Source organism: Mobula hypostoma, chromosome 3 (assembly GCF_963921235.1).
Source record: "Mobula hypostoma chromosome 3, sMobHyp1.1, whole genome shotgun sequence".
In the NCBI taxonomy this organism is placed as follows: Eukaryota; Metazoa; Chordata; class Chondrichthyes; order Myliobatiformes; family Myliobatidae; genus Mobula; species Mobula hypostoma.
The window spans coordinates 15,095,205-15,107,626 of record NC_086099.1 but is presented as its reverse complement, the minus strand read 5'-3'; the positions used below and the strand labels follow the sequence as shown (position 1 = coordinate 15,107,626).

Here is a 12,422-nt window from a genome sequence, read left to right as displayed (position 1 = left end):
GGGTATGTATGCAACTCCCATCAGGATCTTTTTACCCTTGCAGTTCCTTAGCTCTATCCATAGAGATTCAACACCTTCTGACCCTATGTTACATGTTTCAAATGATTAGATTTCACTTTTTACCAACAGAGCAATGCTACCCCTCATGCCTTCCTGCCTGTCCTTTCAATACAATGTGTATGGCTGGACACTAACCTTCCAGCTATAATCCTCTCTCAGCCATGATTCAGTAATGCCACAACATCAAACCTGCCAATCTGCAAATCTGCTGCAAGTTCATCTACCTTAATCCGTATACTACACGCATTCAGTCCTGTATTCACCCTTTTCGATTTTGTCCACCTTTTACGTTGAAACTCATCCTGTTGACTGCAATTTTGCCCTATCAGCAGCCTCTCCTCACTACACATTGCCTCTGTTTGTAATCCTGCTACCTCATCTTCAACACTATCATCTGCCTTTCCTGCGATATAAGAACAAGATAACCATGTAACACTTACAGCACGGAAACAGGCCATCTTGGCCCTTCTAGTCTGTGCCGAACTCTTACTCTCACCTAGTCCTACCGACCTGCACTCAGCCCATAACCCTCCATTCCTTTCCTGTCCATATATCTATCCAATTTAACTTTAAATGACAACATCAAATCTGCCTCAACCACTACTGCTGGAAGCTCGTTCCACACAGCTACCACTCTCTGAGTAAAAAAGTTCCCCCTAAACTTTTGCCCTTTAACTCTCAATGGAAAAAGCCTATCCACATCAACTCTATCTATCCCCCTCATAATTTTAAATACCTCTATCAAGTCCCCCCTCAACCTTCTATGTTCCAAAGAATAAAGACCTAAGAATAAAGATGTGGATAGTATCTTGCTGGAAAGGAAAATGCAGAACTTATCTCAAATTGATTCAAAAAGTTGTTGGTAGAATTTAACAAAAGGCCAGATAACAAAATTGTGCTGCCGAAAACATTTCTACATTGTTGGGGTTGGGGGTGGGGGAGGGGAAGTAAATTCCTTTAACCTCTTGCTATCATGGTCACCACCCACATTAAAAGTTTGTTTTAATATTTAATTATCTTTGAATCTGTTTCAAAACTATTAGTAGTTTTTCCCTTTCCCTTCTGCTGTCATCAATGACCCTCACCCGCATCTCCTCCATTTCCCGCACTTCGGCTCTCACCCCATCCTCCCGCCACCACAACAGGGACAGAGTACCCCTTGTCCTCACCTACGACGCCACCAGCCTCCGGATCCAGCACATCATCCTCCGCAACTTCTGCCACCTTCAACAGGACCCCACCACTAAGCACATCTTTCCCTCTCCACCCCACTCCACCTTCCACAGGGATCGGTCCCTCCGCGACTCCCTGGTCTGCACGTCCCTCCCCACGGATCTCCCACCTGGCACTTACCCCTGTAAGCGCAAGTGCTACACCTGTCCCTACATCTCCTCTCTTGCCACCATTCAGGGCCCCAAACAGTACTTCCACGTGAGGCAACACTTCACTTGTGACTCTGTTGGGGTCATCTATTGCATCCGGTGCTCCCGGTGCAGCCTCCTCTACATCGGTGAAACCCGACGCAGATTGGGGGACCGCTCCGTCCGCCAAAACAGACAGGATCTCCCAGTAGCCACCCACTTCAACTCTGCTTCCCACTCCCATTCAGATATGTCCATGCATGGCCTCCTCTACTGCCATGATGAGGCTAAACTCAGACTGGAGGAGCAACACCTCATATACTGTCTAGGTAGTCTCTAGCCTCTTGGTATGAACATAGAGTTCTCCAACTTCCGGTAATTCCCTCCTCCTCCCTTCCCCTATCCCTATGTCACTCTGCCCCCTCCCTCAGCTGCCTACCACCTCCCTCATGGTCCCGCCTCCTTCTACTACCCTTTGTGTTTTCCCCTATTCTTTCTTCACCTTTCTTGCCTATCACCTCCCTGCCTCCTTTCCCCCACCCCTTTATCTTTCCCCTTACTGGTTTTTCACCTGGAACCTACCAGCCTTCTCCTTCCCCCTCCCCCCACCTTCTTTATAGGGCCTCTGCCCCTTCCCCCTACAGTCCTGACGAAGGGTTCCGGTCCGAAACGTTGACTCATCGTTTCCACAGATGCTGCCCGACCTGCTGAGTTCCTCCAGCGTGTTGTGAGTGTTGCTCAAAACTACCAGGTTTTACTAAGCAAGTTTTATTGCACCAAGAGTGGTAGGGGGTGCATGGAATATGCTGCCAGGGATGGTGGCAGAAGCAGATACATTAGGGATATTTCAAAGACTATGATGACTATGTGGAAGGGAAGGGTTAGGATCTTAAGAGTTGGTTAAAAGGTTGACACAAGCTCATGGGCTGAAGGACCTGTATTGCGCTGTATACTCTTAACAATATTAATAACCTAAAAACAAGAAACCTCTTGCCTTCTCATTCAAATCATCACTAATGTAATCATGTCTCTTTGGTTATTTAATTACCGTTTTGTTACTATTTTGAATAAAAACATGCAAATAATTTAGAGTCAAAATAACCCTCTTTAAATTTACATTAACTACCTTCCTTCAGAATTCACATCCCAGTTTAATATACAATCTTGATTTATGCCGAAATCTTTCCTAATTACTTCAATTGTTCAGCTCACTAATTACAAACCTTATGGAGCGTATCTAATACCCTTTCCAAAATAATAACTGATGAAAATTACAGACGATAATTCAATAATTTAACCTTATTCCAGTCTGACAAAAACAACTCATAAAGTGCACATTAGACTCTGTACAGCATTTTTAAAAAATGATTTTGTTTAAATACCACATGTACAGTAGATGCATGACATGTAAGTGGAGAGGATGCTTCCAATAATGGAAGAGTCCAGGACCAGAGGGCACAGCTTCAGAATAGATAGGCATCCCTTTATAACAGAAATGAGGAGGAATTCATTGCCACAGATGACTGTGGAGGTCAAGTCATTGATCTTTAAAGTGAGGTTGATAGGTTCTTGATTAGTAAAGGTACCACAGGTTAGGTAGGCATAGCAGGAGAATGGAGTTGAGGAGGATAATAAATCAGCCATGATGGAATGGCAAGGCAGACTCAATAGGCCAAATGGCCTAATTCTGTTCCTATGTTTTATGATCTTACGACAGATAAGTTACATATCTGAACTGTATAGTTAGCAACTGCTTACTTTGTGTGCCTGTTAAGTTTGTGTACTTTAATTGTTAACACAAATGACACATTTCATTGTATGTTTTAATGTACAGTACATGTGATAAATAAATCTAAATCTGAATCTGTTCACAAGGGAGTAAGTGGAGAGTATAATAAAAATTCTCTTTTTTATCTACAACATATTTTGGAGACAAGCTCTTTCACTATGTTGTCCAACAGTGAGTTAAAAACTAGGTTCTGATCTAACCTAAACATCTAAACTTGATCAATATTCACTATGTCTGGTACGCCACGTTACAATTGACCAAGGTGCTAGTGAGACCACTCTGGTTGCCCAGCTATAGGAAGAGCTGTCTAAACTGGGCAGAGTGCTGAAAAGATTCGCAAGGATGTTACTGGGATTTCTTGGCTTGAGTTATCAGGAGAGACTGAGGCTACGTCCACACTAGACCGGATAATTTTGAAAATGCCGGTTTCGAATAAAAACGACAAGCGTCCACACTACGCGTTTTTCAAAATATCTCTGTCCACACCAAAACGGATATTTGGGTGAATCTACTCCTACTGTGCATGCGCAGGCACATCTACAGAAAACAAGCGAAGAAGAAACGGTATAATATTTACGTTTCCGCGGCGGCGTTGTGCCATTTCCATAGAATAAAACTAGAGTACCAACAACAACAGCAAAAGAAAATTTTCAACAATGTGTTCGAGGAATACAAAGAAAACCTCTGCTGGAAAAATCAGACCGGACTTCTTCCTTTAGACAGACAATGAAGTCGAGCTGTTTCTGCGAGTTACAAACAACTACAAAGTCAGCAAAGCAGTGGAGATGGTTAATTCCAAACAAACTATTAACGTAGACAATAAAGTAAACAACATACGCATGAAACCATCCTCTACCCAAGATCAACAAGAGAGTGGAATCTTCTGCAGCCAGAACTGCGCAGTATTTCCGACATTAATATTTTTAAAGATAGACTCAATCAAATCAATTTAGGGGATCTAGTAAAAAAAGCTCACTTTACAATTTGACTCTCACGCCGTTCACACCAACTGCGCATTATAACAGCCATCTGGCAGTGCTTGCGCAGTACCAAGCAGAAGCAGAAAAAGCGTTGTTGTGGTGTTGTCATGACAACTTTTTTAAATCTCTCCGTTTACCCCGTCCACACTACAACGCGAAACAATCAGTTTCAAATTTTCACACTCTGGAGAGTGTTTTCGAAAATCTCCGTTTTCGGGGGACTGAGGGTCAAAACGAAGAGAAAAAGCTTTGTTTCCAAAACTATCCGGCGTAGTGTGGACGTAGCCTGAATAGGCAGGAGCATTTTTGCCTGGAGCATCAGATTCCTTAGAGATGCATATCAATCATGAGGGGCTATAGATAAGATGAACTGACTCCTTAGAGATGCATATCAATCATGAGGGGCTGTAGATAAGATGAACTGACCGTAATCTTTTTCCCCCAAGTATAGGAGAATCTAAAGCTATGTCACAAGGAGTTAATTATTTACAGAATGGTATTTCAGTGAATGATGCAATTGAGTCAAGCAAGCAAAAGAAAAATGGCAATTTATTAAAAAGGAAATTGGTGGAGGGTAGGTAAAATAGTGGTGGGTGGTGAGCGGAGGAGCTGAAATCTTTTTCCACTGGAGAAGTTCCAGCACTCCCTCCTTTTCAAAATATCACTGCCCCTTTCCTCCACCCACCACCCCCTGCCTCCTCTTGTTAAAGTATTTTTGGTCTCGATATTCAAACGAACAGCTTGCACTTAATCAAGGATAATCAAGGACACGACCCACCCAGCCAACACACTTTTCGTCCCTCTTCCCTCCAGGAGAAGGTTCAGGAGCTTGAAGACTCATATGGCCAGATTTGGGAACAGCTTCTTTCCAACTGTGATAAGACTGTTGAACGGATCCTGACCCGGATCTGGGCCGCACCCTCCAAATATCCGGACCTGCCTCTCAGTTTTTTTGCACTACCTTACTTCCCACTTTTCTATTTTCTATTTATGATTTATAATTTAAATTTTTAATATTTACTAATCTTAACTATTTTTAATATACTTAATATTTGTAATCCAGGGAGTGTGAAGCGCAGAATCAAATATCACTGTGATGATTGTACGTTCTAGTACCAATTGTTTGGCGACAATAAAGTATAAAGTATATGACCTCTTTTATTTGGATTTTCAACTGTCAGATAAAAACAGAAACTCAGCTGGCTGTGTTCTGAGGGCCGATCAACAATCTAATAAAATTCCCATTCTTAGTATCTGTTTTCCGATCATTATTAATGATTAATACCACGCAAAAATTCTCCACGAAAGTCAGATGTTAATCATGATGCAAAAAGGAAGCAATAAAAAGAATTGAATAGTTTGATTAATAATTAATAATAATTATAGGAGATATTAAATAGTCTGCCAACTCATACACACTTAACTTTCATTCTTAACAAAATGTCAGAAACAACTCACTAGTTCTATTGACTTATTGATACCCATGTCTTGAAACTTTCTGTATTAAACAATAAGCAACACATTCTACCTTATAGAATAACTGATATTTCCACTTTGAGCCAGCATCAAATGTCATCCATCCATTTACATTTATATTTATTTTTTCCTTCACGAGCAAATACCCCCTGAGCCACGGACTGATCCCACCTGTTAATGGAATGCGGTGGTCAGCGGAGTGACAAAGGTAAGAATGTTCAAACAATAAAGGCACAGGGAGAATGTGGGCTGAGAAACAAATAATAATCATGCATGTGAAAGAAGATCAGGATTTTAATCAAAGTTAACTAAGACAAAGTTAGAACTCAATGGTTATTGTTATATTAACAATCACATCCAGTGCACTTTAAAGGAGAATTAAAGCTTATGCATCTCAAGTGTACATATTTTTCTTAAAATAAATTCTTAGTTTTTTCAAACAGTAATAAGACAAATCTGCCAAACACTGCAAGCAAAAAAATCAAGCCTTATATCCCAGGTTTGATGTTCTAACTGGAATTTAATCACCAGTGAACCAACAGCTCTAGGTACATTGCTTTGTAAAATTCCAAGCTCACCAAGTTGAACAGTTGCTTAGGTTTACCAGACCAGAATGCCAGGGAACTTGGACAGCAGATCAGAATTTGCAAGGTCCTGATGAAAGGGAAATAATACAAATAACATTCCTGAACGAACATGTCACATGTCCCTAAAGGCCCTTCTTTAGTGAAGGCATCTTGTGGCCCTGTAAATGTGGGGCATGCTGCTGTAAATATGACCAATAACATTGAAGCAAAAAAATACACAACTCTTAAAAGGAGTTACACAGAGTGCATAAAACAGTTTAAGAACCTTACAGCTGACAGCATAGAAAAGTACAGTCATAGAGTCATAGAAAAGTACAGCACAGAAACAGGCCCTTCAGCTCATCTAGTCCATGCAAAACCATTTAAACTGCCTACTCGCATAGACCTGCACTGGGACCATAGCCCTCCATATCCCGACCATCCATGTGCCTATCTAAGCTTCCTTTAAACATTGAAATCGAGCTTGCAGGCATTTGTTCTGGCGGTTTGTTTTTCCCACACTCTCACCACCCTCTGATTGAAGAAGATTCCCCTCATGTTCCCCATACACACTTAACCCATAACTTCTGGTTGTAGCCCCAGCCAACCTCAGTGGAAAAAGCCTGCTTGCGTTTACCCTATCTATACCCCTGATAATTTTGTATACCTCTATCAAATCTCCTCTCAGTCTTCTATGTTCCAAGCAATAAAGTCCTAACCTACTCAATCTTTCCCTATAACTCAGGTCCTCCAGAACCAGCAACATCCTTGTAAATTTTCTCTGTAAACTCTCTGAATTCTGCTATCAGAAATACCTTCCCAATTTTGTGAACACTGATTAAGGTTTGCTTAATTTTTCCTATTTTGATAATTTACTATTCCTATATGTTGCCAATAATTTATCTTTCCTAAGCTCAAATAACCTAGTGGCTTCTACATTGTACTAAATTATTGGAAAAATAATTAATTATTTCCCCAATAATTTATTATTCCTAAGCTCAATTAACCCAGTAGAATTTTAAATTTCACTATTCATAAACTCTGCAGCTGATATCCCAACTTGAATTTAGTCCCACTCATTTATCTGCGTTCTGCTACCTGAACTTCACCAGCTCCTGGTCCTTCATATCTCCATTTTTAAATGTTCAAATTGTTCTCAAACCCTTCCAATCATCTAAGCACGGCCCATCACTTTAATTTACTCCCACTTTATAATCACCAAGAACTCAAGAGATCCTCCAGCTCTCGGGACTTCTACATCTCTGCCCTTTCTCACCTCCTTACCGGTGGCCATGTTTTCACTTGTGGTGAACACATGGTAACGGACGCCTCAGCCCACCACCCACACCAATCATAAGCACCCATCTTTACACTAATCCCACTCTAATCCATTTAACTCGCCTGTATTCCAAACAACTCCTTTCCCCCACCCCCATATTCTCCCACTCGACTCCAAACGGGTCAATAAACCTGCCATTGACACACCTTTGTGACATGGTCACAGGGAGAGTGTGCAAACTCCTTACAGTCAGCACCTGGCCAAAGGCTTTGCAAGCCTATTCCTAAGACCACTTCTCTACATGTCTCCACTCTAAAATACATCAGTTCCTCTGGTGTTGAGGCTGTGGTGTTCATTGCCACAGCCTGCTGTGGAGGCCAAGTTATTAGGGCACAGGTTAATAAGTTCTTGATTAGTAAGGGTGTCAAAGGTTACAGGGGGAAGGCAGGAGAATGGGGTTGACAGGGATAATAAATCAGTCATGAAGGAATGGAGGAGCAGACTTGGGTTGAATGAACTAATTCTGTTCCTATGCGTTATGGTTTTAAACCTTTCGACCAAGCCTTTGAATCCCTCTGCCTTTTGCTTCAGTGTTAATTTTTGTGTAATTCCACTCCATTGGAGCACACTTTTCTGCATTTGAAGCTTAATAAATGCAATTTGTTGCTTTCACGTTCTTAGCTGCATCTATTTAATATCGCAAGCATAATTAATGGTGTTTTCAAGGACACTGTTCACTCGCCTTATGAAGAAATAACCTGGGAAGCTAATGGAAAACATTTGACTGCATGCAACCCGAGAACCATGCTCTTTGACGCAACTTGATTTACCTGTCCCCCTGCTTTTGCAGCACTCTGGAAGTGTGTGGCAAGCAAAATCTCATCCTGGAAAGTCTCACTACACTCCAAACACTTCATGCCGTATCGGGAAAGCTTTGATGGGTCTTCGTCAAGGGGCATAGCTGGGAGAATGGGAGAACTGGCGGGGGCAGAAATCACAGCACTGGTTATACTTGCAACAGTTTTTGGAATGGAACTTGCAATGCTGCTGGCTGTTGTCAAGAGCGGTGTAGATATAGTGGTAGAGGAGACACTTGAACTGGAATTGGGAATGATCATCTGATCCGCAGGGATGGGTTTCATGATTAGATGGGAGCACTGCATTACCACACCCTTGTCTTTGTGCCCACGAGCATGAGAAAGAAGACTGCACTTGTTGAAGAAGATCAAGTTCTTTGCACAGTGGTTACAGGTCACTTCAATCCGCACGCTCCTCCGGTCGTAGTGCTGCGCCAGACTCTTCTCCAAAGCAAACGAGTCACCACACTCCAAGCACTTGTAACCACGAAGTGGTATAGTGATATTAGCATTAGTTGGCGGAGTAAGATTAGGCGTGTAGATGGGAACTGGATTTACACTACTCAGCACCTTGTTAAATGTCTCAACCACCGTATTCTGGGAATTGGCCACCACGTGAACCCTTGATAGCTTTTTTGGAGGCTGGGCAGAAGAGGTGGTGATCAGTGTCTGCTTTAAGGGCTGTTGTGTTTTGGAAAGCACTTGACGGAGTTCAGACGTTGTCTGGGCAGACTGGGGCAGGAGATTCAGGTTAGCAAGGTGGACAGTCTTTGGTACAAGTTTGGCATTTACAAGGCTGGATGCCGGCACTACCACCGTTTGCTGCTGCATGGCACTGGCAGCCTTGAGGATGGCGCTGCTGGCACTCTGAACCGAGGCAGCTGAGATGACAGTGGCCTTGACTGTGGTGTTGTTTGCAAACTTCAGGTTAATCACCTGTGATCCTGCAGTCTTTACGGCAGACACGGGAAGGAAAGCGGTGCCAACGGGTTTAATTGTAACTGGTTTCTGTGCAACGTCAAGGGGCGACACCGCGCCAGAAGCTGTAACAAGTGCCGACTGGATCAGCGATGCAGGCGGCGAAGACACGGGAGATTCGGTGGGAGGAGATGACAAAAGAGATGAGACAAGCATAGAGTTTCCCTGATCTGACCCTCTCCTACCGAGCTCTTGCTCAACTTCGGGCATAATCCTGGTCACCATTCTGGTGATTTCACCAGATGACGTCTTGATGGTCTTGATGCGGACCTTGGGGATGGCAGGCGGTGAGCTGGCTGGAGAAGAGGGGGACCCTTTCATGCTGTTTTCACTGGACACGCTCCGAGGGCTATCAGGCTGCTGCTTGACAATGGCTTTCTTCACCACTTCCATCGGGCTTGCAGGGCCCTCAGGAGACTTTTCAGTGACTCTCGGGCTTTCTTTGGATTCTTTCAAAACTGGAGAAGGGCCCCTGGAGACTGGCTGTGTTTCCTTGACGTTGTCTGCTGCCGCCTTCTTAGCATTCAAAGCAGCGATTGCTGCAATGCACGAGGAAAGCTTGGAAGACGATTTGGCCCTAAGATTTGAAGAACAAGCACCAGTCACAGCAGTTTTCTCGACACTTTTGCCATCAAGGGTTCTATTCTCAAGCTGCTTTTCCGAGGAATTCTTATAGCTCTTCTCAGCATTCTCATCAGAGGACTTCTCTACTACATTTCGGGCCTTAAATGTCTCAAGAGTTCCTGGGTTAAGAGTGGAGCTTTCGCCCTCTCTGCTGCTTTTCATTATTTTACTCTTTTGTTCAGCATCCGGGGCAGACACTTCGGGTTTGACCACATTTTCCCCTCCTGGCTTCCTTGCCTTCTCACAATCTCGCTCTGCAGGTGGGCTCGGGAGTACACTAACTTGAAAAACTGGCTGGCTTTCCTCTTTGACAAGTGGAGGATCATCAACCTCTATTTTATCATCATCCTCAAACTCTTCTGCGCTAGATATGGGGCTGAACTGACTGAAGGCAGAGTCTTTGAGTCCAGATTCGGAGCCTTCAATGTCCTCAGCTCTGGACAGATCTAATTTGGCTTCGGCCACAGACACACCTTCACTCCTGCCTGACTTATTGCTGTTTGAATCTTTAGAATATCCATCCAAAGCTGACACACTGAGGAAGCCATTATGCAAGCCATTTCCCGAAGAATGGTGATTTTCTTTATCAAGAGCTGGGGTCTCTGCAGTCGTGGCTGCAGCCTCGCACGAGTCCAAAGTTCGAATGTTTTTTACAATAACACTTACTACTCCGTCCGGCGCAGAGGGAACCTGAGCATCATCGTCCACAGGTATAGTTTGCTTCAGCTGCCCTTCATTGTCATCATGTGCGGATTCAATTGCTGCTTTGGGATCAACCTGCATATCTGGGATGTCAAAAGCAGCAAGCAGGTCATCAAAGTCTGGGGTTTTCATATCCCCCATGATCATCAATTTATAGGTATGCAAAGCTGCAAAGACACAAGAAAAACATAATTACATCTTTTGTCATTGTTAAAGCCCTTTTCATTAAGGTAATAAACTGAACTTCTATAGTGGCTGCGTAATGTAGCGGTTAGAGTAACACTATTACAACGCCAGCAATCAAGAACAGCTGTCTGTTCTCTCTGAGACCACGTGGGTTCCCTCCGGGTGCTCTGGCTTCCTCCCACCTTCTAAAGACGTACGGGTTAGTACGTTACATGAGTTGTAATTGGACGGTGTGGGCTCATTGCATCAGAAGGGCCTGTTACTGTGCAGTATCTTTAAGTGTAAAAATAAATCATTCCTTTTCCAAATTTTTTATAGGTGAAGCTGTTAAGCAAACAAGATGAACCACAGGAAATCAAGTTACATTTTAGGTGCTGAATAGATAAAATTAACATATCCAATTCCAAATCATAAAATATGAAGGACTTAGAATAATAGCCAGCTGAGGTATTTTACTTTAAGATAGGGAAGTGGAGCCAGCAAGAAGAAAAATCAGAAGCCCATTATTCTTGCAGTGGTTTACCTGGGAGCTCTGGACTAACAAAATTAACCAGGTGACTTAACCGTATAAGAAAATCTCTTCAAAGTAACTCATTTTGTCTTCACTTCTTGGTGAATGTCATTTTAATACACATGGGAGCTCCATTCTGTCGACTTGGGCACACGATTATCGTAAATTTGGCCTGAATTTTCTCCAATCGACAAGGGCAATAAGTTCAAAATTTTCTTGTTGTATTTCAAGAATCAGTACTTGTAAGTAACGTGTTAGTGAGGGCAAGATGATTGGCAGGTGATTGTGTGGCTGAGGAACTGGTGCAGGGAGCAGATTTATAGATCATTAGTATCTCTTTTAGGGAAGGGATGGGTTACACTTGAACCTGAGGGGCTCCAATATCCTTGCAGGCAGGTTGGCTAGGGTTGTTCAAGTGGGTTTAAACTAATTTGGCAGGGGATGGGAACTGGAGTGGTGGTGAGGTGGTTGGTTTACAAACAGAGGCAATGTGTAGAGACTCCAAGCAAGGAGAGGCTGATAGGTCAAAACTGCAGTCAACAGGGCGAGTTGCATTGAAAAAGGCAGGCAAAAATCAAAAAAAGTGAATACAGGATTAAGGGTGTTATATTTGAATGCACACATTATATGGAATTAGGTCAATGAACTTGTGGAACAGTTACAGATTGGCAAGTATGATGTTGTAGGCATCACTGAATCATGGCTGAAAGAAGATTATAGCTGGGAGCTTAACGTCCAAGGAAACACATTGTATCAAAAGGACAGGCTGGAGGCAGAGGGATTGGTGTTGCTCTGTGGTAAGAAATGACATTAAATCATTAGAGAGATGACAAGGGTTAGAAGTGTTGAATCATTGTGGATAGAGCTAAGGAACTACAAGGGTAAAAACACCCTGATGAATGTTGTATACTGACCACCCCCCCCCCCAAACAGAGGTAAGGATGTGGTCTACAAGTTACAACAGGAGATAATAAATGGATGCCAAAACTACCATGTTACAATAGTCATGGAGGATTTCCATATGCAGGTAAATTGGGTAAATTGGGAAAATCA

At 42.9% G+C, this 12,422-nt stretch overlaps 1 protein-coding gene across 7 annotated transcripts in view; it reads right to left on the bottom strand.

The window, feature by feature from the left end:
- The window catches only part of znf532 (zinc finger protein 532), a 188,464-nt gene that overhangs the window by 64,910 nt on the left and 111,132 nt on the right, over positions 1–12,422 (bottom strand). For all 7 annotated transcript variants that reach the window (XM_063042706.1, XM_063042708.1, XM_063042707.1 and 4 more), the window contains one exon: positions 8,342–10,839. In XM_063042706.1, coding sequence (XP_062898776.1) covers positions 8,342–10,819 — 2,478 coding nt within the window. In that variant the 5' untranslated portion in view covers positions 10,820–10,839. The remainder of the gene's footprint in view (positions 1–8,341; positions 10,840–12,422) is intronic.